Source organism: Pundamilia nyererei, unplaced genomic scaffold, assembly GCF_000239375.1.
Source record: "Pundamilia nyererei isolate P.nyererei 1_Seehausen unplaced genomic scaffold, PunNye1.0 scaffold00013, whole genome shotgun sequence".
In the NCBI taxonomy this organism is placed as follows: Eukaryota; Metazoa; Chordata; class Actinopteri; order Cichliformes; family Cichlidae; genus Pundamilia; species Pundamilia nyererei.
The window spans coordinates 4617947-4639449 of NW_005187414.1; the positions used below are offsets into that span (position 1 = coordinate 4617947).

The 21503-nt window shown below is 40.7% G+C and overlaps 2 protein-coding genes across 5 annotated transcripts in view; both read left to right on the plus strand.

Annotated features, from left to right (window-relative positions):
• evlb (Enah/Vasp-like b) overlaps window positions 1-8842 on the plus strand; it is a 47885-nt gene extending 39043 nt beyond the window's left edge. For 2 of the 3 annotated variants that reach the window (XM_005724956.1, XM_005724954.2), the window contains exons 4-13: window positions 1418-1484; window positions 4019-4089; window positions 4268-4515; window positions 4679-4776; window positions 4930-4969; window positions 5333-5384; window positions 6181-6238; window positions 6324-6384; window positions 6503-6560; window positions 8227-8842. In XM_005724956.1, the coding sequence (XP_005725013.1) occupies window positions 1418-1484; window positions 4019-4089; window positions 4268-4515; window positions 4679-4776; window positions 4930-4969; window positions 5333-5384; window positions 6181-6238; window positions 6324-6384; window positions 6503-6560; window positions 8227-8264 (791 nt within the window). In that variant the 3' untranslated portion in view covers window positions 8265-8842. The remainder of the gene's footprint in view (window positions 1-1417; window positions 1485-4018; window positions 4090-4267; window positions 4516-4678; window positions 4777-4929; window positions 4970-5332; window positions 5385-6180; window positions 6239-6323; window positions 6385-6502; window positions 6561-8226) is intronic. The other variant, XM_005724955.1, reaches the window with a different exon arrangement.
• A 1808-nt stretch (window positions 8843-10650) lies between these two features.
• Window positions 10651-15913, plus strand: yy1b (YY1 transcription factor b). Of its 2 annotated transcripts, none has more exons than XM_005724957.1 (5): window positions 10651-11383; window positions 12562-12724; window positions 13793-13853; window positions 14288-14446; window positions 14772-15913. In XM_005724957.1, exons 1-5 carry the CDS (start codon window positions 10840-10842, stop codon window positions 14952-14954), a joined length of 1110 nt encoding a protein of 369 aa, XP_005725014.1. In that variant the 5' UTR covers window positions 10651-10839; the 3' UTR covers window positions 14955-15913. The 2 variants fall into 2 exon arrangements, with proteins under 2 accessions (XP_005725014.1, XP_005725015.1); XM_005724958.1 differs by having other exon boundaries at window positions 12574-12724.
• The last annotated feature ends 5590 nt before the right edge of the window (window positions 15914-21503 follow it).

Consider the following 21503-nt stretch of genomic DNA (forward strand, 5'->3'; position numbering starts at 1 on the left):
TTATATGACACGTGATAAAAATGCATTTTAATTTCACATGCAACACCACAAACAGGCCAAGCATGCACGGGCATTTATTAGTAAATTAAATTTTGTTGGGTCTAAACCTGTTCTGGACAAAACCTGGATTCTAAAAATATAACATTAGGATCTAAGATCAAACACCATGCATGTATGTAGGACGGGTGTCTGATAGCAGCCATGACTCAGGGCTTTTGCCATCGTTGTATTTTTGGGTTTCTGTTACTTGATCAATAGCAGCCATTAGCACCATCAGCCAGAGTCTATTCCATTAGAGATGTGAGCAGTGGAGAGAATCGTCAGTGAGCAGTGACCCTGAAAACAGGCTGACTATGTAGAGCCATAAAACTGTTATGTAAGGGACATCTTTACGTAGACAAAAGGGAACATGGTCTATAGAGTTTTATGCCTATTTCAAACACTTTTACAACTCTTGATTAGGTTTAAAGGGAAGTGATCATAAATCAACCAAAAAGTAACCAAAAAACACCACAAGATTCCTCCCTACTTACTTCCTTAATCCAGAGGAATTCAGTCATGAGAACATCCTTGACATTGACATCTGATTTAATTGTAAACCCCAAGTTGAAGTCTTATCATGTGTTCAATTAATTGCATTTCCTTTCTGGCTCTATCTGCAGATCTCACTTATGGTAGTAAAAGGATTAGATACCAAAAGCCTTGTAGCTCAGACAATAATGACTCTCGCATACAGTATATTTGATTTTGAGCCTCATCCACCAAAGGAGATGCCACAATGGTTTGTTTTTACTGAGTTTGTAACCACAGCTGACAGAATTCCCTCTGTTCTCAATTAGGTTCATCTGTTTAGAAAGAGCAGCTCAGACACTCTCCAGACCTCGCTCAGCCGCTCTGTTTCTAGTTTTGGTGATTCATAAACCCGTCGGCAAGTTGTATTTCACCCCAGAAGTACTCGTGGGGCCCTGGCTGACATTTGTTTGTGCGCTTGCATGTGTTTGTGCTCATATTGACATTTGTGTGAATTTAAAAATTTAAGAGAAGGCCGCTCTCAGATGTCGCCTCACTGCAGCATTACGAATCAAATGACTTGTCTCTAAAAGAGCGCAGGAGTAAACAGAAGGACAGCGTTGCAGCAGGACATCTTCTGCTCCCCTTCAACAGTAAAAGTGCATGAATGAGTTTAAGCTCATTTACATGAAGTCGGGGATTATCATGCTTTTCACTGCACATTACTTATTATGGAAATGAGACAACATAATGATCAGCCGCTGTTACGTTCCTTGTGATTTTATAGTTAATTATCTTGACTGGCACTAATTTTAACGGACATAATAGTGCTGATAATGAAACATTAAGGTCAACTTCACTCTATCTGTGTCTTTTTCTTTCTTTCTGTTTTCATTTGCATCTTTAGGTCCAGCTCTCCAGCGCCAAGTCCAGAATGGACCGACTTCAGATGAGATAGAAGCTCAGAGAGCAAGGTATCATTTAAAAAAGACGTTTTCTCCTTCTTTGCAAGGCAGTCTATGTAACATGAACCCCTGTTAGCAGATTATTTATTTGTTTATTTTTAAGACCACCTTGTCTGGCAGCTTTTGCAATCAGAAAAATGATCTGAATGAACTGTGGTGCCAAAAAAGTGGGAAAAAATTAGTATCTTGTCATCCATGAGAAGAATATTTTTAGTGAAGGATAACAGGCTCTTGTGAACTGAAGCAAAACTCATCCCTCCCCTCCTCTTACTGTCCTCTGTATCCCTCCTACCTTCCAGTGGGTCACAATGATAAAGACTGAAAGTTTTACAGTAATGGCTAAAACACAAGTAGTCCCCGTTTTCTAAATCATAGTGGCAGATTAAAATATACAAAGTAGTGGATAAGCAGTATTCAAAATGACCCTTAAGGCCATTTCCACGGTTTACACTGTGGCTTGCATTTCTTCCACTGCGCCTGCTGTTCCTCTCTCCACTTCAGAGACGGACTCGGACACAACGAGGTCTTTGTTGCTGTTTTTAAACTTATTTCAGCTCCGCCTGCTGGTTCATCTAAATGCCGAATGCCAGTACTTAAGAGAACAAATATGAAGGGAATTATGGCTCTGTCTGATCCCCATGTCGGATGAACTGTTCCTCTGCCACAAAGGATTATGTCTGCGATTGTGAGGGGAGATTGCGTGCGTTTGCGTCCTGGTCAGCGGAAGCAAATTAATTTCAGAGAACCGTTGTTTACTAAGCACCTCTGCTCCTGCTGTGCGCACGCTGCTGTCACATCAGACAGGTTGCTGCCTCAGATGTCACATCGCATATCTCCTCAAATCAAAGACAGAGATGTAATGAGATAGGTGGGATAAAGATCGAGGAGAAAAGTGATGTTGGCTTGGATGAATGAGGAGCAGGAGATGGGCACACTGCATGATATAAGACACAAAAACTTGTTTACTTACTAAAACGCAGGTGAAGAACAAATCAGGAATGATCTGATAGTTCAGGAGGCATTCATCAGCACCTTCATAATTAGCCCTAATCAAGGGCTGTACAGTAGATGATTATTTATTAAAGACCCAGCTGGAAGATAATTCTGGCTCATTGGGTAATAATTATTTAATAATTATCTGTCAATATAATATAGCTCTTCACTTTCTTTATGAGTCATTAATTAATAACTAATACAAAGCCATTCATGTGTCTTATTAAGCAGATCTCAGTGGATCCTCATTACCTCGCTATTACCTCAAATAAAGTGAATGCTTAGTACTAATTCATTTGTTCCTCTGGAAAGTGCAGAGCAATTAAGTTATTGGGGGATTATTTGTGAAATCGGGTATTTCTGAGTCGATCTGAGTCGATTTTTTTAGTAAGCAAGCAGGTTTTTGTGTCCATCTTTGTTAAGTGTTACCATGTTGGGATGTGAATTCAAACCTCTGACTCACGGTGACAGCATGCGAGAAAAACTCACCATCTGCTAGAGCTTGAGTGCAGTTTGTACAGTGGTCTCATTAGACTTTATACTAAACAACAGCAATTAAGGTAGTGACTTTTAGTTAAAACTCCAAAGAAAAACATGTTTCAAATAATTACACTATTTTTTGTGTTGTTTTGCCTCATTTCCGATGTGATTCCAAAGAGCTCACCTGGGCCACGCACTGTTTCCTATGCCCAGAGTTACCAAATGAAAACAGACAGACACTGACAAAGACTCAATGGCAGGGAAGGACTATTTATACACACATTATGTAATCATAGGAAGCGGACACATCAGGTTAATGAGACACGGCTGGAACCAATCAAGGTAATTACACATGAGAAGTAAAAGAGACACAAACTAACAAAGTAAACCAGGAAGAAACTAACTAAATACTGAGCCACTAACTAACTCATACACACACACACAGCAATACTGGGGGTGGTGGGAGAAATAAACCAAAATACAGGGAATCAGATATAAGCAACAAACTCTAAACGCTAACAGAAACTACCTTTCCAGTTTAACAATAGCTAAACACCAAGTATCCTTAAAAACTAAACATCATCATATAGAAACCAACAAGAAAATGCATATTATGTAGATGAGAATACAAAACTTAATAGGAACTCAAAATCCTGGAATGATAATGAAACAAACATGAAACTAAACTATAAATAAATTTAAAAAAAAGAAACTATAGTAGAACCCATCCCATAATCTAAATGTTATAGAAGAATACCAAACTCCAAACCCAGGGGCTGTGACAGAAACTACCTGACACAAACGATGATTATGACTTAAGAAGAAATATCCCAAAAGAACGTGTGGAGCTTTAATATCTGATAAATATTGGATCAAGCAGTTGGAACATTTGAAATCAAAACCTAATGGCGATCCTAGCGCATCTTTGAGGCAAGTGGACATTTCTCTGTCTATTACTGTGCGATGGTTTTCTGAACTTTTCCTGTAGGTGGGTAAATTGTCAGATTTTAGGACAAGATTTGACATGTTTGATATTAAGTGAGCAGCTGTGATCCTTCCTGTCTCTGCAGGCAAATGATGGAGCAACAGCAGCAGCAGATGCAGGCGCACATGGAGCGGGAGCGACGGTCCTCCAACTCAGGTACTCACACGAAGTGCACAGGTCAGCTAAAGTTCAGCTGGTAAAAATAGTTCTTTCATTCAATTTAAAAATGGTCCGCGTCTTCGCCTAAGTGCATCTGAACCCACACAGGTGTAAGTGCGGATAAATATTGCACAAAGCGACTGAGTTTCAATCACTCGCTGCACTTTTCCTCTAGGTTCTCCTTTCCAAGGCCATCCTGCTGTGCTCTCCGTTGCCCCACCAGTAGTACCTCCACCGGTGATCATGGGCGGCCCACCTCCTCCTCCACCACCGCCAGGCCCGCCGCCACCGTCAGCAGGGGCGCCGCAACCTCCTCTCCCTCCTCCACTGCCCTTAGGCGGAGGAAGCCACGGGGATGAGACCTCTGCGCCGACAGGTCTTGCGGCTATGATTGCTGGAGCCAAACTACGCCGTGTTCAAAGAGTGAGGCAACACTTTATGATGTTTGGGTGAAATTTCTGTAAACCATGCAGGATATAGCTGGATTATCTCCTTCAGATTTGACTGACATACTTTAAAATGTTCATGATTTGCACATAGCAGGGAGTAACGCACAGTTGTCGTTTTTTTCCTCTGCTTTCTTCAGCCTGATGACAGCTCTTCAGGTGCCAAAAATGAAGCTAACCGAACAAGTGGGGGGAGTGGAGGGCTGATGGAGGAGATGAATGCTCTGTTGGCACGAAGGTCAGATCAGTACAGGCCAAAGGTCTTTTTCTCTCACATACTGTTGCTATATTAGATACAACTGGTCACTGAAATCTTTAGTTTTTTGTTTAGTTCATTCTGGAATTTCAATGAAATTCCTTTTTCTCACTTGAGGCTTCTTCTTTCCTCCAGAAGGAAAGCAGCTTCAGAGAAGCCCGAGGACAGCCAAAATGTAAGTGCGTGCGAAACGGAGATGGTTTGCAATTCATGAAGCTGAGCACTGCTCGCTCTGTGATTTACGGTGATAATTAGGGTAACGGTTTAGGCATTGATCAGGATAATGTTGATGCTGATTATATAAGTGTGATAATGATCATCGTTATCATTTGTGTTGTGATGGAAACATCGAGAAATGATGATAAAAGCTCAGTGCTAATCATTAATCACAAGGAAATCAGATTAAAGAAGCCTGGTTTCACACAGGTGAGACTGATATTTGCAGAATATTCTGCATCAAACTGCTGGCTCGCTAACGAGGATAATAGCATTTGTGGTATTGTGAGTGATGCTTACCGATTTCATTGTGCTTCTCTAGGATGACCCAAATTCTCCGTCGCCCAGCACTCGGAGTGGACAGAACGCAACGGGTGAGAAAACTAAACGCAGTTACGTCTGTGAAAGTTCTCAGTCATCCAGGTCATTGTAGTCAAAGGAGCTTGCAAAGAAAAGCGTCTGGACTTCTTTAACCCTGGAGAACCCATGGGGTCAAATTTGACCCCATGGTTTCCCTAGTAAACCAATGGGGTCGGATCTGACCCCATTCGTCCCCCCACAGAGGGACGAAAGGACCCCCTGATGATCCTCTAATCGCCTGAGCCTAGGTGAAGAAGCTTCTCGGATGAGAGGTGAAACGTCTTCAAGCAACTTAAAGAAGTCCAGACGCTTTTCTTTGCAAGCTCCTTTGACTAAACGCAGTTACAAACCACGTTTGAAACACATGAAAAAGGTGTGGGACGGAAAAGTAAAAATACTAGAAGCAGATCCACAAACATTTCTAAGAGAAAGAAAAAAATAACTTTTAACATGTACAGAAGTTTGGAATTAAGTTTTTTTTGTTTTTAAATAGACACTCACCACTTCATTAGTTACACCAGTACTGGGTTTGATCTCCTTTTGCCTTCAGAACTGAAGGTGCTGAACACGGTGCTGATATCGACATGATACTAACAAATCATTACAGCATGTTTATCACTTTATTGTCACGGAGCTATTTTGGTTTTATTTAGGTGTGGTATCACCGTTTCTCATGATAGTAGAAGTATTACAAGTTTTTAAAAATCCTGATAGCAAATGGGATTTCAGAGCAATGATAAATCCAGAAATGCATGTATGACGTTTTTTTCTCTCTCGTTTTTTATCTGATCTTTTTCCTTTGTCGTCTAGACGGAGCAAAGAAGCCCTGGGACCGAGCAAACTCTGCAGACAGGGCAATGGCGTCGAGGTGAGAAAGGGAATCCCCACTGCTTGTCACTGTGAAGCAATACAGTAACAGCTAGTGTGACAGAGAATTATTTTGTGTTACGCAGAGCACGACCTGCGGGGAGTGGTGGCGACACAGACTCGTTAGACCTCGATAGAATGAAACAGGTAAAGAAAGCATTACCCAGCAAAATGTTTTGCTATTTTGTTAAAAGTATAAGCTCGTTTCCACGGTAAAGCAATCAATTGCTGATGTTTTACGAGTTACCCGTTTGTGCTTCAACAGGAAATATTGGAAGAGGTGTTTCGTGAATTGCACAAAGTGAAGGACGAAATCATCGATGGTAGGTTGGTTTAATCTTCTCTTGAAAACCTGAGGAGGATCATTTTCTCTCTCCTAATTCATGTTAATGAATATTTAAAAGGAAGCCTATCCAGCGGAATTGTGGGAGTTTGATAGTTATACACATGTGTAACCACTAGGTTGCACTAGATTCACAGAAAAGTACAAATAGATTTAAAACATCAAACTCTACAAAAGCAGTATCTTGAATATTTGAATTTGTTACTTGCACAAGAAAAAGATGAATCCCTTTAAGACATTATAATAATAATAATAATAATAATAATAATAATAATAATAACTATTAGTACTATTTTTGTTGTCGTTATGTGCCAATCTGTTTAATATTATCCCAATAAGTTTACCATTGCTCACCAAGAGGATATACATTGCTAAATTGCACATCAACTCTTAAATAGCCTACATGCATAATATTTAACATTTGACATTTAGTGACATCAGCACGTTTATTAAATAATATCTAGAGAATGTTATAATAAAAGTCTCAGTAGACAATAACAGTGTTGATTAACTAAAAGGTTTTCTAAGTACAATGTAAGAACACATATGCATGACAGATTGAAGGTATGTTGGCTATAAGATTATTATAGTATACTAAGATTAAGTGAAAATTTAAACTGGAAGCAAAGAAAATTAATTTTAGTTAAGTGGGGGAAAAATTAGCTGAAATCGTATTCTGTACTTACAAAACTACTTATGAACTACTACTGTACTTACAAAATAAAATAAGATACAGAGGAGAAATAAAATAGTTTTAGTATCAGGAGACTTTGCGGCAATTTTTTTTCACAGCTTCAATGTGTCCGTGGTAAACAAAAAAGAAAAACAACTTCTTGTGTCTGTATAGCAGAATCTATTCTGCAACTTCTTAATTAACTTCTTCATTTTTCTCATGAATTACAAACAAAATTAAGACTAAAACTAATAAGCAGATTATCAATACATTAATAAACATACCAAAAACAATTCTATAGAAGTACCATATCATTGTATATCATATAAAGCATTGTAATAAAAAGCTAGCAAAAATACAACATAATAATGGTAATTGAATAAACACTGGCTTCTGTGTTTTTAGGAATAAAAGAGCTGCTGAGAGCAGCTTCTTCTGTTAGTTTAACTATCTAAAAATCCACTACATATGGCATTCAGTACACAAATAGGCCAAAGTATTCACAATAATAACAATGGTGAAATATCCCACAGAATAATTACATTCAAAAAATATATTGATGTAAGTAAAATCACTAAGTAACTTTTTATGTTTTACTTTGTTTGGCAATGTTAAAGTGTTAAAGTCTGTAGTGTAGCTGTGCAAGAGCAACAACACAGGATGAGTAGAAGATGATCAGATTTACTCAAAGATGTGTAAAGGTGTCCAGTGGTGAAGATGTGTTGGGAAATGTAACCTGTACTAATATTTTAAGCTTAACAAATTAAAAAACTAATTAAAAAAGGTAGAAATGAAATTAATGCACATATGAGTTTTGAATTGTATCAGTTTTGCTATTTTTGTGCAGGTTATTGCTCACAGTAGCGCTGCATGTGTCTGACAGTATACATCAGTTTTGTCAGGAAGCAAAAATAAACCACACTGATGATGTAGAGCTCTCAAATATGACACACTTTTTTCTCTCTCCTTACAGCCATTAGACATGAACTCAGTCGAGTTAGCACAACATAATCTTTCAGAGCGCCCCCCCTCCCAGACGTGAGCCACCTGTTTTTTCAAACCATTGCTCCTGCAGCAGCTGCCGGGGCCCTAAAGAAGAAGAGGAGGAGGCGGAGTCAGGACGGGAGGCCCAAACTGTGACATCTACTCATCACGTTCAGCTGCGGTGTTGAAGCACTGGTGCAAACGTTGCTGTAACACCTCAGACGTGTCTGTGTAACATTTGATTTGTTTGTTTCTGAGAGGAATACGTGAATGGGGCGCACTCTCGCACCAGTTGCTCTCATTTCTTTGTCTGTTTGTTTGCCCAGTTCTCTCCTCTGTCTTTGGTCCAAAGGATATTTGATGCTATGATTTTAATTGCTTTACTTTTTCACAGATTTTTTAAATCGTCATTACTGTCACTTTCATTATTATTACTATCATTCTTATGATTGTCAGTGTGATGTCAGTAATGAGTAATAGTAGTAGGGTAGTAGGGGCAATGGTAATAATGAGGAAATAATAATGAGAATATGATAGTAATGATAATGTGGATATAATATTGCACATCACTTTATGTCAGTGTTTTAAATTTTATATCGGTTGTTTTCATTTTGTTGTTTTCTTTTTTTTTAGATGCATTTGCGAGATCATCCTCTCTTTTTTCTCTTCACCTGATATAAAATATTTTTTAAAGATTTTTTATCCTTTTCACAGTTATGTGTGGAACCATGGCAAAAAAAACAAAACAAGACAAAACATAAAAAACAGACCTTGAACTGAAACCAATGTTGGAGTAAACACAAATTTTGGATATTGCAATCTCATGAAATCCAAAAAAATAAACACTAAAAAAAGAGAAAATAATAAAAATAATTAAATACACCCGAGTATTTGTGATCATGTTGTTAATGAAATGTTTATTGGCTGCAAGGATATGGTGAAGTATTGTTCATTTTATTTTCTCCTTTTACGACAAAGTGCTTCCTGGTTTGAGAACAACGACAAAAAACAAAAAAAATATAACGGAAGTTTAAAATGAATTGAAATAAACTGTAAAACACGTCTTGGATAAATGAGGTGGTCTCTTTCCTTTTGTGTGTTTGTTTTGGTTCTTTGCAGTTTTTGTCTCCGCAACACAGAAATCTGCTGTCATTGAAACAGGTGCCATAAATTACTGCTGCTGAAACACATGTGAGCGCTTTTGTGCAGTCTCAGTGTGTTTTTAAAGTGCACATTTGTGTAGCCTGTTTGTGTAATGAATGCCCCTGCAGAGATATTCAGTCAACGATCAGTTATGTGATACAGTTTTTACATATGATTTGGTGATGAGACCATTCACAATTCAACCACTGGAGTGTGACGTGTTCCTTAAAGACCACATTTACAAAATACAGTATTCACTAAATATTATTACTATCATTATATGAAGATTGCTTTTTAAAACCTTTCATAGTGAGCTGTGTAGTTATTTTCACATCTTTGTTTATATTGCTGTGTTTTCAAAAGAATGAATCAACCCACATAAAAAGCCCATCAAGACACAACATGAACTGCAGGGTTGTTGTTCACTGATAAAACTTCATATAACTTCTGAGTGCAAACACCGCACCAGCTGCTACACCACGGCTGTCCAAGCCGCTGTACTCGACACGTTCTGATTAGTGAGGCCAGCAGGTGTGAAGGACCACTTTGTTCTCATCGCTCAAACATATACACTCACCCGCTTGTTACAGCCACGGTGCACAAAAGAGCATCTCTGAACACACAACGCATCAAGCCTTGAAGAAGATGGGCCAGAGCAGCATATAACCACACCTGATGTCACTAGTCAGATACAAACAGGAAACTTAGACTACGGTTTGCAAAGGCTCAAGACTGGATGTATGCTTGAGGTCACAGGTTACAGAGCTAGAAATCTCAATATATCTTATATTTTTATATTTTATTTTGTTGGGTTATTTTTTATACTTAAAAAAAACAAACAAACAAAATTCATTTGTGATGTATAGTTGATAAAGTTAAACCAGGAAAAAATATAAATATCACCTATGCCCATCAAAAACACATTTTTTTTAAGTTGCCTATTTTGTTTGTTGCCCTTTTTAAAGTACATTTGGGATCTCCTCGCTCTACCCAGTGATTTGCTGTATTTTAGAAGCAATTATCATTTGATTAATGTTGCATAAATCAGGTGAGGTTCAGAGATATTTGCAGTAATATTAGCACAAGTGAAACTATGCATTTGTCATAGTATTAATAACAACACAAATTATTATTATTATTAATAATGATAATAAATTGTCACCCTGTTTGTGCAACTAAACCAGAAACTGTGTATAACCTCATGTTTACGAACTTTGGGAACCCCCACTATCGCTAGTAGCACTGTTATCGCTGGGTTCAGTGAAGTCTCGCGATGTTTCCTTGTGACAGAGGATAGTGGCGACGAGAACTGGCGTGGGACGGAGTGAAGAGAGTTGTTATCGAAGAGGGAGAAGAGACAGCGGCAGGAGCAGAGCAGGGGGTGTGTGAGTGTGTTTGTGAGGTCCTAAAAGGAGCACAACACGGCGTGAATGAGAGAGACAAGCTGGCGAATTTCAACATGGCATCCGGAGATACGCTGTACATTGAGACAGACGGCTCGGAGATGCCGGCCGAGATTGTGGAGCTCCACGAGATAGAGGTAGAGACGATACCGGTGGAAACTATCGAGACCACGGTGGTCGGCGGGGATGACGACGACGACGACGACGGGCAACCCATGATCGCGCTCCAGCCACTGGTCACGGACGACCCCAGCTCGATCCACCACCACCAGGAGGTTATCCTAGTCCAGACCCGGGAGGAGGTGGTCGGTGGGGATGACTCGGATCTGCATACGGACGGCGGTGGAGGGTTTGAGGACCAGATCCTCATCCCGGTGCCGGCTCCTGGGGTGGAGGACGAGTATATTGAGCAGACTTTAGTGACTGTGGCTGGGAAGAGCTCAGTGGGTCGGGTGAAACGAGGAGGCGGCACTGGTGGGAAGAAAGCGGGCAAAAAGAGCTATTTAAGCGGCGCTGAGGCCGGCGGAAGAAAATGGGAACAGAAGCAGGTGCAAATAAAGACACTGGAGGGGGAATTTTCTGTTACAATGTGGGCATCGGGTAAGTAACCTTAGCCTAGCTGTGTTTTAACAGCTCCGTTGTTAGCCGTTGCATGAGGCCTCATTACCAGGGCGTTGTCCTGCTGCACCAGACTAGTTCCTGGAGTGCTCCGCCGCACCTCCATGAGAAGCGACGTGTAACACAATTTTTCGATCCAAACCCCCGCTGTAGTATATCGAAATGTTTTTGTTTTGAAGGGAGGCCATGTTTTAGGTGTTGCTGGGCGCCGCCATATTCCCCGAGACGAGTAAGTATGGCGGCGGCCCCGAAAAAATGGCGATAGTCGTGGCCAGGCAGAGATGGCGGCGGTGCTCGGGGGAGTGAGAGAGAAGCAGCTGGGTTTCGGGGGGTTTTCTTCTCTTTAGGCCGCGAAATTGTGGCACTTTAAATGCACAAAAGCAACTGATACCGTACCTAGGTGTCTACTGTGTGATATTCGCTTATATTATGAGTCGGGAGCTGTTTAGCAGTTAGCTCTGGCTGCTGTTGCTGCTAGTTAACCAGACAGCTCTGCTTCTGCATAAGGCTAGCTCCATTAGGCTAGGTGCAGAGTGATACTGAGCAGGTGGGAATTTATAATCGCATAAAAGGCTTTTATGGGCCAAACAAGAGCTCATATTATCTGTGCCTGTGATTTATATTACACAAACTATATAAAGAACTGTTTATCAGAATAACTTTTAGCAATATACTTGTCTACATGTTTTCTGAGTGGACACCGCAGTCATCTATTTTTAGTGCTCTCTGCTGGTTGGTAGTGAGTAGGAGTCATTTACACACATGCACATCTTATTTGCACGCTTATCTTGTTATGTGTTTGTGTGTTAGTGTCTCTTTGTGTTTGTGTGTTTTATGTCATTTGAATTATTTTTGTTTAACATATTTCAAACATGGAATTAATTCCCAGTTTGCATAATCTCTTGAAAACAAAACTATTGTAAACAAGATACTTATTTGAATTAAGAAAAAAATAACAAGTTAAAGTTTGCAAAATAAAGGTAGCCATATGGTGAATAACAGGTAAACACCCTAATGTGAATATGTGCTTTTATATTCATTTCTCCTGGGTAATTATATTTAAAAAAAAACCCAGGGGGCACATGTTTCCAGCCTCCTGAGGCTTGTAGCCAGGGTAACACCAATATGTTATCGGTTCAGTCTCTGTAATGTGTTTCTAGATGATAATAAAGACATTGACCATGAATCGGTGGTGGAGGAGCAGATTGTTGGGGAGAACTCTCCTCCGGATTACTCCGAGTACATGACGGGGAAGAAGCTGCCCCCTGGTGGTATCCCGGGGATCGACCTTTCAGACCCAAAACAGCTGGCTGAGTTTGCCAGGTGAGTGTGTGTGTGCCAGCACCCCTGCGTCAGTCATCCCCAGCTGTAAACAGACCTGTTTACACTGTCCACACAGTTCTGATGAATATGCACAACAATACCGCTGCTGCTCACGAATGCCAAGAGTCTGAAAGGTCAAAAACACACAGGGTAAATTTTAGCTGCACTCTGCTAAACTCTGGAGTATTTTTCCTTAGTTTTCCTCCCAAAAATTAAAATGTCAAGGTTTGGTTACAAAATGTAATTAGGGTTTAAAAACTGTGTCAGGTATTACACAAACATGCCTTGTGATTATTTTCTCTGTTTAATGTTTGTGCACAAGTGGATTAGGCCATGTGTAGAGTGTTTACTGGAGAAGCTAGGATGTTGTTACTAAATCAGACCAAAGAGAGGCTTTCTGTTTACCCTTATTATATTGTGTTTTATTATGAATTGACGATTAGTTGATCACAAAAGCCCGTGGTGCACTATTCAGTGTCCAGTGGGTCATTTTGTGAGGTTTTTCTTTTTTTAAATTAATTGTTTGTTATTGCCTAACAATGTCTAGTTGATTTTCTTATTCTATCAAAACAGTGCAACAGTTAACACTGAAGGAGTTGTTTCTTTTTTGTGTTTAGTTTAGTTACTTATTTGGGAAGAACAATGATAATGCTGTGGTATATTATTTACCAGGTCTAAGAAGTTTATAATGGTGAGACTAGTTGCTGTGAAATCAGTGCGCTGACGTTTACTTAACTGTTGATATCAGTCTGTTTTAATCTCTGTTGATGTTTCAGTTGCCCCTTTTAGTTGAGTTTTTTGTTGTTGTTTTTTTGACTCTGTGTCTCAAAAACCATGATAAGGTGTTTAAAAGGCCTGTAAATATTACATTAGTTGGATTTTACTTTAAGCGTACCAGTGTTTATTTGTAAATAGATGTATACCTGTAATTGGTCTTGCTGTTTTCGTTATGTGTGTCTTTTAAATGCGTTTAAATGTCCTTTAGGAGTCAAGTTAATCAATAATCTGGTGTAACCTGGACCTGTAGATAACACAGGAGCTTATTTCTTTTTTTTTTTTTTTTTGCAGAATGAAACCCAGGAAAGTCAAAGAGGACGATGCCCCCCGCACGATAGCTTGCCCTCATAAAGTGAGTTCATTGATGTGTCCCTCCTTGTCACTGTTCTGGCAGAACAGAGCTCATCACTCCTGATGGGTTTAAAAGTCTTGCACTTTGTTGCTTTCCGTGTAATTGGAAATTTCACTGAAGGTTATTTAAAAGCACTTGAGTGTATTGATTTTTATGCGTGCACTAGAACAATCAGGCCTTATCTGAATTAGCTAATGTAAATGGGTTTTGTTCGCTCCGTGAGCTGCTTGCTACTTCAGTGTGAGGCTTTTAAGAGTACATTATCACTTCAGGAGAGAATAGGGGCACTCTTACTCTATCCCACTGTTTTTCACAATTTAAAGATGTGTCAGAGAAACTGCAGAAAATGCTGAGCTCCCTTTAAGCATGCATTAGCAGAGAAAACCTGAACCTTGCTGCAAAGCACCTTACTAACTGCTTCTTCGCTCCTTCAGGGCTGCACAAAGATGTTCAGGGATAACTCGGCCATGAGGAAGCATCTCCACACCCACGGACCCCGTGTGCACGTTTGCGCAGAGTGCGGCAAGGCCTTTGTTGAGAGCTCCAAGCTCAAGCGCCATCAACTCGTTCACACAGGGGAGAAACCCTTCCAGGTTGTCCACACACACACACGCACAGACTTTCCATATAAAGCTTATAAACTCAGCACTGCAGGGTGCTTAATTCAAGTGAAGGAAAATGGGCTAAGTAATTTCTCCCTGATGAGATTCACCCACCAAATGTCAGTAAAAGTTTATCTTTGGTGGGTAAATGACACCGGCTGGAATTGTTTAAAGTCTTTTCAGACAATTTCTGCTCGAGCGATTTTAACAAGTGATTCTGAATAAACACTGGCATATTTTCATTGAAATGAGACCATTGCTATGGAAGGTTTTAAAGACGCACTGTTTAATCATTCCTCTGCTCCTCTCCCCTCAGTGCACCTTCGAAGGCTGCGGGAAAAGGTTTTCTCTGGACTTCAACCTGCGCACGCACGTGCGGATCCACACTGGAGACCGGCCCTACGTCTGCCCTTTCGACGGCTGCAATAAGAAATTCGCCCAGTCAACCAACCTAAAGTCTCACATTCTCACACACGCCAAAGCCAAAAATAACCAATGAGAACATATCCGTCAGCGTCGAGTCACGAAGACGAAAAAAGAAGAAAGGAAAAAAAAAAGAGCATTCTAGCGACACACGTGAGACCTCGTTTGAAGATGGAATGAGAAGCTTGAGACTTATTGATTTATATTAAAAATCTGACAGATTAAAAGACTTAGAACACTGAAATTCAGCTGGTTTTTCCTGAGCCCCCTTTCTTCTTCTTCTGCTGTCATATTGGATGAGGAACGCAGTGACTATTCCCTAAAGCCCCAGCCAGCACAGTCCCTTCGTTTCTCCAGTGGCACTCAGCTGCCAGAAGATGGAACCCATGGACAAACATCAGAGACTTATTTTTACCGGAGTGCTCAGAGAAGCAGCGGGCTATTAGTATTTTTATTTGGTCGCATTGCTTTTATTTCCCTCAAGTGTGCATATTGTACACTTGACTCAGGCTGTGTTTAGTATAATTGTGTTTTGTTTTGGGTTTTTTCTCCTGCATTAAGAGATCGTACCTATGATACAAAAGAAGAGGCCTCAAGACTTGTTTGACCTGTTTCACATGTATACAAAGTTTAAAAAAACAAAACGGCTGTATCTTTGCATTTTCACACCTTCTTCGGTTGTATTTTTCTCTAACCACAGAATAACCTTGTATACTTGTATTGTATGGCTGTATTAAAATTCAGTAGACATAGATAGAGGTGTGATTTAAAGTGTTAACCGATTAAACTTTAGTCATGAGTTGCTTTATATTTTCTAAGAACCGTCTTTACACAGATGAACAAGTAATATGATCTCACTCAGAGCCTGTCACAGTCAAATTACCTGAAGCGTGCTTTGAATTGACTGCGAGACCATCACTTTCTTTGTTAGAATGTAATGTACAGACGTCAACCATGAACTTCCTTTGTTCATATTTACACACATGTATCTCACCTGCCCACCAATAAAATGGGTCATTCCAACTCTGAACTTCACAGTTAGTTTTTACTAAAGTGGGTCTTCTTTGAGAGTGACAAACTTTGTGTGACTGTCAGTCTGCTGCTGCGCAGCATCTCCTCTGGCACCGTGCGTCATGTTAATAACCGAGAGGGAGCCAGAAGGAAAAAGGAGGAGACGGTGCAATGTTATAAATGATTTTTCTCCAAAAGTGTGGAAAACAAGTTGTGATTAAGTCCTAAAATACTGATACACTCATCTGACACTGTTCCAACTGCTCCTTTGTGTGACTACCTAATCAGCCAGTCACATCACTCATTGCATTTAGGTATATAGACATGGTGGCCTTGTTGAGTCTGTGCAATGAAGAATTAAGGCAGTGCTGAAGGCAAAAGGGAGCCCAACCCAGTACTAGTAGTATGAATGTGCGTAAATGTTACACAGAAAGCACTTAAGCATAGAAAAAAGTTAATGGGTGAATGAGACACGTAGTATAAAGTGCTCTAAGTGAAATTTATGTAGTTTACTCCCCCCAAACAAAAGACAACAAAGTAGCCTGATGTTAGCCCGTTCCCAGTTGTCAGCTCTGATTCTTATGTCTTAAACTGTCCATCATCAGTTTTCTCAAAGGTGGAAGGTGTGTTACGCCCGGGACAGGTGATGGACAGGTGTAGGCATCAAGCACAGAGAAAGGTTCCAGTCGACCAGGACGGGAGGTTCACATTCAGAGTCTTATTGGTTTACAAGACCTGTGCTGGCAAATGGTATGGGCACTGTAATATAATTTTAGATCTCTTTAATAGTTAATTGCCTGGGTGACCTCTCTTTTGGGGCTCTCCTCAGCTCTTCCCAGGAGGGTGGCACGGTTGCCCCTTTGGTGGTCCTCCTTGGGTCCTCGTACTCTGGGGCCTCTGGATGTCTGGGGCCTGGATCTCCTCCATACCTGCTTCATGCCCTGGGGGACGGGGCTACGGCTCCCCACACTCCCAGGCAGATAGTTACATGGAGAAACCTTTTGAATACAATAGTGCTGATCCACACAGGTATGCACACAGGTGTACACACGAGTGTTCACAGACACGAACTACACCTTTCTTAGCTGCTGCCTCAAAGCACATTGTGCGCTGTCGATCTTGCGTGCTGCACAATAACATTTAATATTTAGTATCTACTGTTATCTACTGTTAGCTAGTTTATTGCGATGGTGTTGTATTTATTATGTTGCTCTTTTTTGTTTGTTTTCTCTTCTGTTTTTCTTTCTCTCCCTCTCTTTCTTTCATTCTTTCTCCCTGTCCTATCCCCTAGTCAAAAAAACAAAAAAGTTAATTGCACTACTGAGCATTCAAAATAAATGAAGTAGAAAGGTTTTAGATTCACAAGATGCAGGGTTCTTTGTGCAGACTTGGTGGAAGGCTGTGTGCAGAAATGCAGGATTGAACCAGAGCAAGGTCAAGAAACAATAGCCCTCACAGATAGATGATGCCTCAGATGAATGAAACTAGGTAAGAGGTCAGGCTGCATGCGTGTGTGTGTGTGTGTGTCCATCACTAGGTGAAGCTGCAACTGAGGAAGGAGAAGAAGAGCACAACCTGTCCGCCAATAAGGGGGGCTAAAGGTCTAAACCACGGCCCTTCTCAACGGTTTTTGACCAATCAGATAGATGCACATTCTCTTTTATAAATATGTGTATGGCTAAGTTCTCTCTTCCGGGAGTTGGCTACAGAAAACTGTTGCAGACTGTGGTTTTCTAACCAGAAGGAGATCTGTGTACATGAATTAATCTTTGAACTGGTTGAGGCAATAAATCTGTTTAACTTGAACTGGACCGAAGCTCTCTTTATCTTAGAAAAAAAGAGAACATGTGTTGACTCAGGATAACATAACAGACACATATGTATACACTTGCCAAAATGCACAAAATAAAGTGTCTTATGACCCACCTTTCCCCACTTCTCCCCGTTAAACCAGTGGTTTGGCTTCATGCCTCTACATGTCGTTTTTATTCTACCATAAAAAATGAATAAATACTAATATAAACATAGGATAAAACATTAGTGGGGTGGATATAACAGCAAGAAGGTCCTTCCCATGTTTGTGTGAATCCTCTCCTGGTACTCTGGCATCCTGCCACAGTTATGGAGGGCATAGGCCTGCGAATATGAGCATGACTGTGTGTCTCTGTGGCCATGTGACCCTGTCATAGAGCGAGAGGTGCACCCCACCTCTCGCTCTATGACAGCTGGGTTAGGTTCCAGCCTCCCACGACCCTGAAATGGATAAGTGAAAGAAAAATGATGGAAAATATTAGTATGTGGGAGGAAAATCAATAAAATCTTGAAGCACCTCTTTGACTTACTGGGATTTAAGTGATTTGTGACTCTTAATATTTAGCAACCACATGATCCACTATGCAGATGACTCAAAATCTGAAAGGTGTGTAACAGATAGTTCCAAAGCAGGTAAACCTATAAAAAGATATCAACACAAAATGTCATTAAGGAGCTGCAGGTAGGATTAGCTGATGCAGAAAGTGGTTTTACTTGCACAAGCAGGCTTCATGTAGAAGTGTTCGAGTCAACGGCTGAATATTTCAGAGTCATTCTTAAAGCAACACGCCATGGACACATAAAGTTTATACTGGTTTTTGTGGCCTCAATCATCAAAGATTCGTTGGAAGGAAAAAAAATGGAGCAGCATTTGATGGGAAAAATAATAATTTTTTTGAGTTAAGCATGGAGGTGGAAATCTCCTGCAGTGGAGTCAGTGGCATGGAAAAGATTGCACAAATAGAGGGATGAATGGATTCAACACAAATGGTGAGGAAAATGTCACGCAGTCAGTCATGACAATGGAACGTGAAACGAGTCTGACTTCTACAATAAGACAATGATCCAAAGGAGCTGTCAAGCAGCCTGCTCAGCCTAAAAATATCTTTCATATTGTGTGAAACGGAGCACCAACATTTGAAGAATAATTCTGTTCAAATAAAAAAAGTGTGGCTGTGTTTTTTAAATAACTGCAGACTTTTGCATACAGGTCCACCTAATCTACCAGATACCTGTCTATTAATAATAATTATGTGGTTATTAAACTAGAGGTGGGCAGATCGATTCAAATAATGATAGTATTGAATCAATACTCTGTATTTAACCTTTTCTTGTTGGCTGTCACGTGTATTTGATTTATAGCCAACAACAGATTTAAACAGATTAAGCTTCAAGTTTCAAAATACATGAAAAGCTGAAAGTTGTGTTTTATTGTGTTAACTTATTATTGTGGAAGGTCAAAATCACTACAGTGATTTAGTGGTTGCAAATGAATGATTATTCATGATTAAGTTGTGACACATTGCCCTACACGAGCTGCCTTTATGGGTTAAAAGTATCAGTACTGGTAGCAGCAATACTGCCCCTGTATTTATTTGGTAGTTAAAAAATACCACCATTTACAGTATTGGAGACCACTACATTAAACATGACTAGTTTTACTTTACACTTTATGCAGAGGTCCTTTTGATTTCTTGTTATCAACAAGTGCTAGTAGTCATATGACTCACACCACCCAAGACTGCAGGGTTTATGCCTGTAGGCCCGTTCAGCCTTTCAAAAATCACCCCTTGAGTCTCATTTCTTGCAGCTAGCAAACACACTGCAGGATTTCCAAAGCATATGTGCATTTTCCCCCTAAAAGATACAAAGAAAACAATATTTAATCCTCCACAAAGGCAACATGTGTCCACCTCCATTCATATTAAATTCAAGGATAACAGGCATTCTAAAAGCTGCATAAGCTCAGTGGGATTTCCTTCCTCCCTTGTCGGCTATCCACTTGCAATTTTCAAGTTTACACATAAGTCCAATTCCACTTTCCGCTCAGCCAGCAGGATTAGCACAACTGTCTACCTCAGCATCCTGCTAAGATCCTGCTCTTTGCCCTGATCCTAGTCATCCTGCTGCAGACTCCAAACCGGCTCCCACCGCCCTCTGCAGGCAACACACTTCAGTGATCTCACCCAGGCAGCAGTGCTATCCGTGGTGCTGATCCCCAGGCAGAGGCTCCATCACCCAGCAGCCTCCGAGGAGGAAGAAATTCTCTGAGTTTCCTACAGTGAAAAACTCCCGTCCTCTCTCTGTCACGTAAAATCATTCAAAAGAAGGAAAGGAAAACAAAAAGGAACCCGAGCTGCTCTGCATCTCTGTTGAGGAAATACATTGATTTAACTTCAGTGCATTCCTGGTGTTTCATTCCTCCGTACACACCTTCTTTAAATTCAGTACCAGGCTCAATTTTTCCCCCATCTCTACCTGAGACCAGCTTTGACTGATGTGCAAGCCCATCTTTGTGTGTCTACATGTGCTAAAGAGACGGCCACAGCATGTAAAGGCTGATTCAAGCATGATTGCACTCAGGTGTCTCTGTCCTCTTCTTCTTCTTCTTTTTCTTCTCTTTTTTCAAAGGAGCATTTATTTACTGGATTGGTTGTTTTGATTGACAAAGGCAGGGGAGAGTAAATGCACTACTTGTTATGCAGCCGAAGTCTGTCAAGCCTCCAACACCTGCTCTCTTTCAGATGCTTATTTCATTATGGCTCCTCTCTCCCAGGAGTCAAGACACTTGAGTGTTTGTGTGTTCTTTTTTCTTTTTATTTCTTTCGCTCTCTGTTTTTTGTTAATCCTGTGCTGGATGTTTACCTGGATCTTATCCTCTTTCTCTCTCCCTCTCCCTCACTGCCTCGGACTAGTCTCGGCTTATTTGCAGCTGAGCGTGGTCTCACCTAGTATCTCGATCTTTCTTCCATTAGTTTGCCCGTTCCTCTCCTCTCTCTCTCCCTCTGTGCGTGTGCTCCTCTGACAGGCAAGCAAGCAAACGGCTTACAACACTGAAGCACACCAGGCAGCCTCAGCTGCTGTACGGTACACACACCCCTCACACCCCAATTGCTGCACCACTGAAGCCCCCCTCTTTCATCTGTGAACAGAGACTAAATCGGGAAATCCGAACAGATCAACTCTCAGCCCCGTGTGCTTTATTATTTATTTTAAATTTCTTAATAACACTTGCTCTTGCATACAGTCCTGTGCTGGATGCAAACATGCAGAGACACTCAGATAAGCAAACATCGATTTAGCGATTTGTTTGACATATTTATGCATCATTTGCGTGTTTCCACCTATTAAAGGTGACTGCAAATCTATCCAAATTGGCTCTCATGTGGGCTCCACTTTCACCTCCACTACATCCTTATAATGAAAGCCTGTCAGCGACTATTATGCTTAACTGGTCCACTGCTCGATCACACAGTCAATATGGTGGTAAGACATGCAGAACAGTAATAACTCAATCTCATCTGAACTGTAGGTCAAATCTCCCAACTTAAATCCACAGTTACACACACACACACACACACACACACGTTTCAATCACTTCAAGTGGCGTTTTTTTTCTTCTTCTTTCTTTTTCGCGGTGAGCACAGCAAGAGATGCTATTTCCATGCAGAAAATATGTTACCAAGGTAACAGAGGAGAGGGAGAGGGAGCATGTATGTGTGCGTGCGTGAGAGAGAGAGAGGGAGAGTGAGAAAAAGGCTGAGATGTAGCCCCTGAATACCAGGACTGCTGCTGCTGCTGC

Coding starts and splice junctions, on each gene's coding strand:
- yy1b (XM_005724957.1), top strand. CDS start 10,840: ATGGCATCCGGAGATACGCTGTACATTGAGACAGACGGCTCGGAGATG. Junction 11,384..12,561: donor TGTTACAATGTGGGCATCGG/GTAAGTAACCTT, acceptor ATGTGTTTCTAG/ATGATAATAAAGACATTGAC. Junction 12,725..13,792: donor CAGCTGGCTGAGTTTGCCAG/GTGAGTGTGTGT, acceptor TTTTTTTTGCAG/AATGAAACCCAGGAAAGTCA.